Here is a 1,453-nt window from a genome sequence, read left to right as displayed (position 1 = left end):
TAGCCACGGACCACATTCCCCCTATGCCAAACTTGTATTGATTTACTCATGACTAACTTCTCAGGACCAGAGCAGGTCTTCTCTTGGAGACTTTTTATAACATGTCACAGGTCTGGTCACATGGCTCCCGAAGTAGAAGGTTGCTTTCATCTGGCTGCACTAATGTTGGAAGGTTCCATTAGATTCTACAGGATTCTAAAAGTGGCAGTACAGCAGCTCCTCTCTACTTCAGAATCTCCTCTCACTGAATAAAAAGCTTTTCTTCCCCCCCCCCTTTTTCTTTTTTCTAATAAGCAGACACAACAAACCCACCTACTAGCTCATGATGAATATTGAAAACTGAGAAGATTAACAAGGGTTCACCAGGGCTCTCCCTTTCTGATCCGCCATTGTGGGTGGAGTTGCCGCCACAATGCAGATTTTTGTGAAGACACTTACAGGGAAGACCATCACGCATGAGGTTGAGCCCTCGGACACTATAGAAAATGTAAAGGCCAAGATCCAGGATAAGGAAGGAATTCCTCCTGATCAGCAGAGGTTGATCTTTGCTGGTAAGCAGCTGGAAGATGGCCGTACTTTGTCTGACTACAACATTCAAAAGGAGTCCACTCTTCATCCTGTGTTGAGACTTCGTGGAGGTGCTAAGGAAAGGAAGAAGAAGTCTTACACCACCCCCAAGAAGAACAAGCACAAGAGGAAGAAGGTTAAGCTGGTGGTGCTGAAATACTATAAGGTGGATGAAAATGGCAAAATCAGCCGACTTCGTCGAGAATGTCCTTCTGATAAATGTGGTGCTGGAGTCTTCATAGGTAGCCACTTTGACAGGCATTACTGTGGCAAGTGTTGTCTGACTTACTGCTTCAACAAATCAGAAGACAAGTAGTTGTGTATGATTTAATACAAAGAAGGTACTAAAAAAAACCAAAAAAAAAAAAAAAAAGGGGTCCACCATCATTGCTCCAACTTCTTTATTAAAAAAGCCAAAACAACATTTACTTTACTTATAAGTATAAAAGAGAAGGACAGACAGACAGAACACGTGTGGGAATCGGAGGACACCTTGGGGGAGCTGGCAGTCAGACTTAGTGACTACCTGTATAGATATCTTACCAACCTATAATTTCAAATTCTTGTTCAACTGGAACTCTTGGTTACTCTATTGGAATGCAACACTAACTTCTAATGTTGGATTCCCTGATCTACCCTGAGAATTCTCAAGTCTATTAGCAATTGTCCATATTCTGCTACAATTCTATGCAATTTATTCATGAGTTGTAGAGGCCACCCTAGGGACACAGTCATTTATTTACAATTAAGCTCCAGATTCTATTTTGGAAGTCTTATATTCCCCCACTGAACAGACTTCACTATTTTTGAAATATCAAGTACAGATGTTTCATATGCATGAGTATTTTGTCTGTATGTGTGCACGTGCACCATATGTTGGCCTGAT

General features: G+C 41.5%; 1 protein-coding gene across 1 annotated transcript; it reads left to right on the top strand.

Moving 5' to 3' along the window:
• Positions 1 to 412: 412 nt before the first annotated feature.
• On the top strand, positions 413 to 883 carry LOC308424840 (ubiquitin-ribosomal protein eS31 fusion protein-like; the record flags this gene model as incomplete). The annotated part of the gene is made up of 1 exon (XM_080922028.1): positions 413 to 883. One exon carries the CDS (start codon positions 413 to 415, stop codon positions 881 to 883), a length of 471 nt encoding a protein of 156 aa, XP_080778154.1.
• Between the last annotated feature and the right edge of the window lie 570 nt (positions 884 to 1,453).

The sequence above is a fragment of the Micromys minutus genome (genome assembly GCF_963924665.1).
Source record: "Micromys minutus genome assembly, chromosome: 9".
Classification (NCBI taxonomy): Eukaryota; Metazoa; Chordata; class Mammalia; order Rodentia; family Muridae; genus Micromys; species Micromys minutus.
This window is presented reverse-complemented; position numbering and strand designations above follow the sequence as displayed.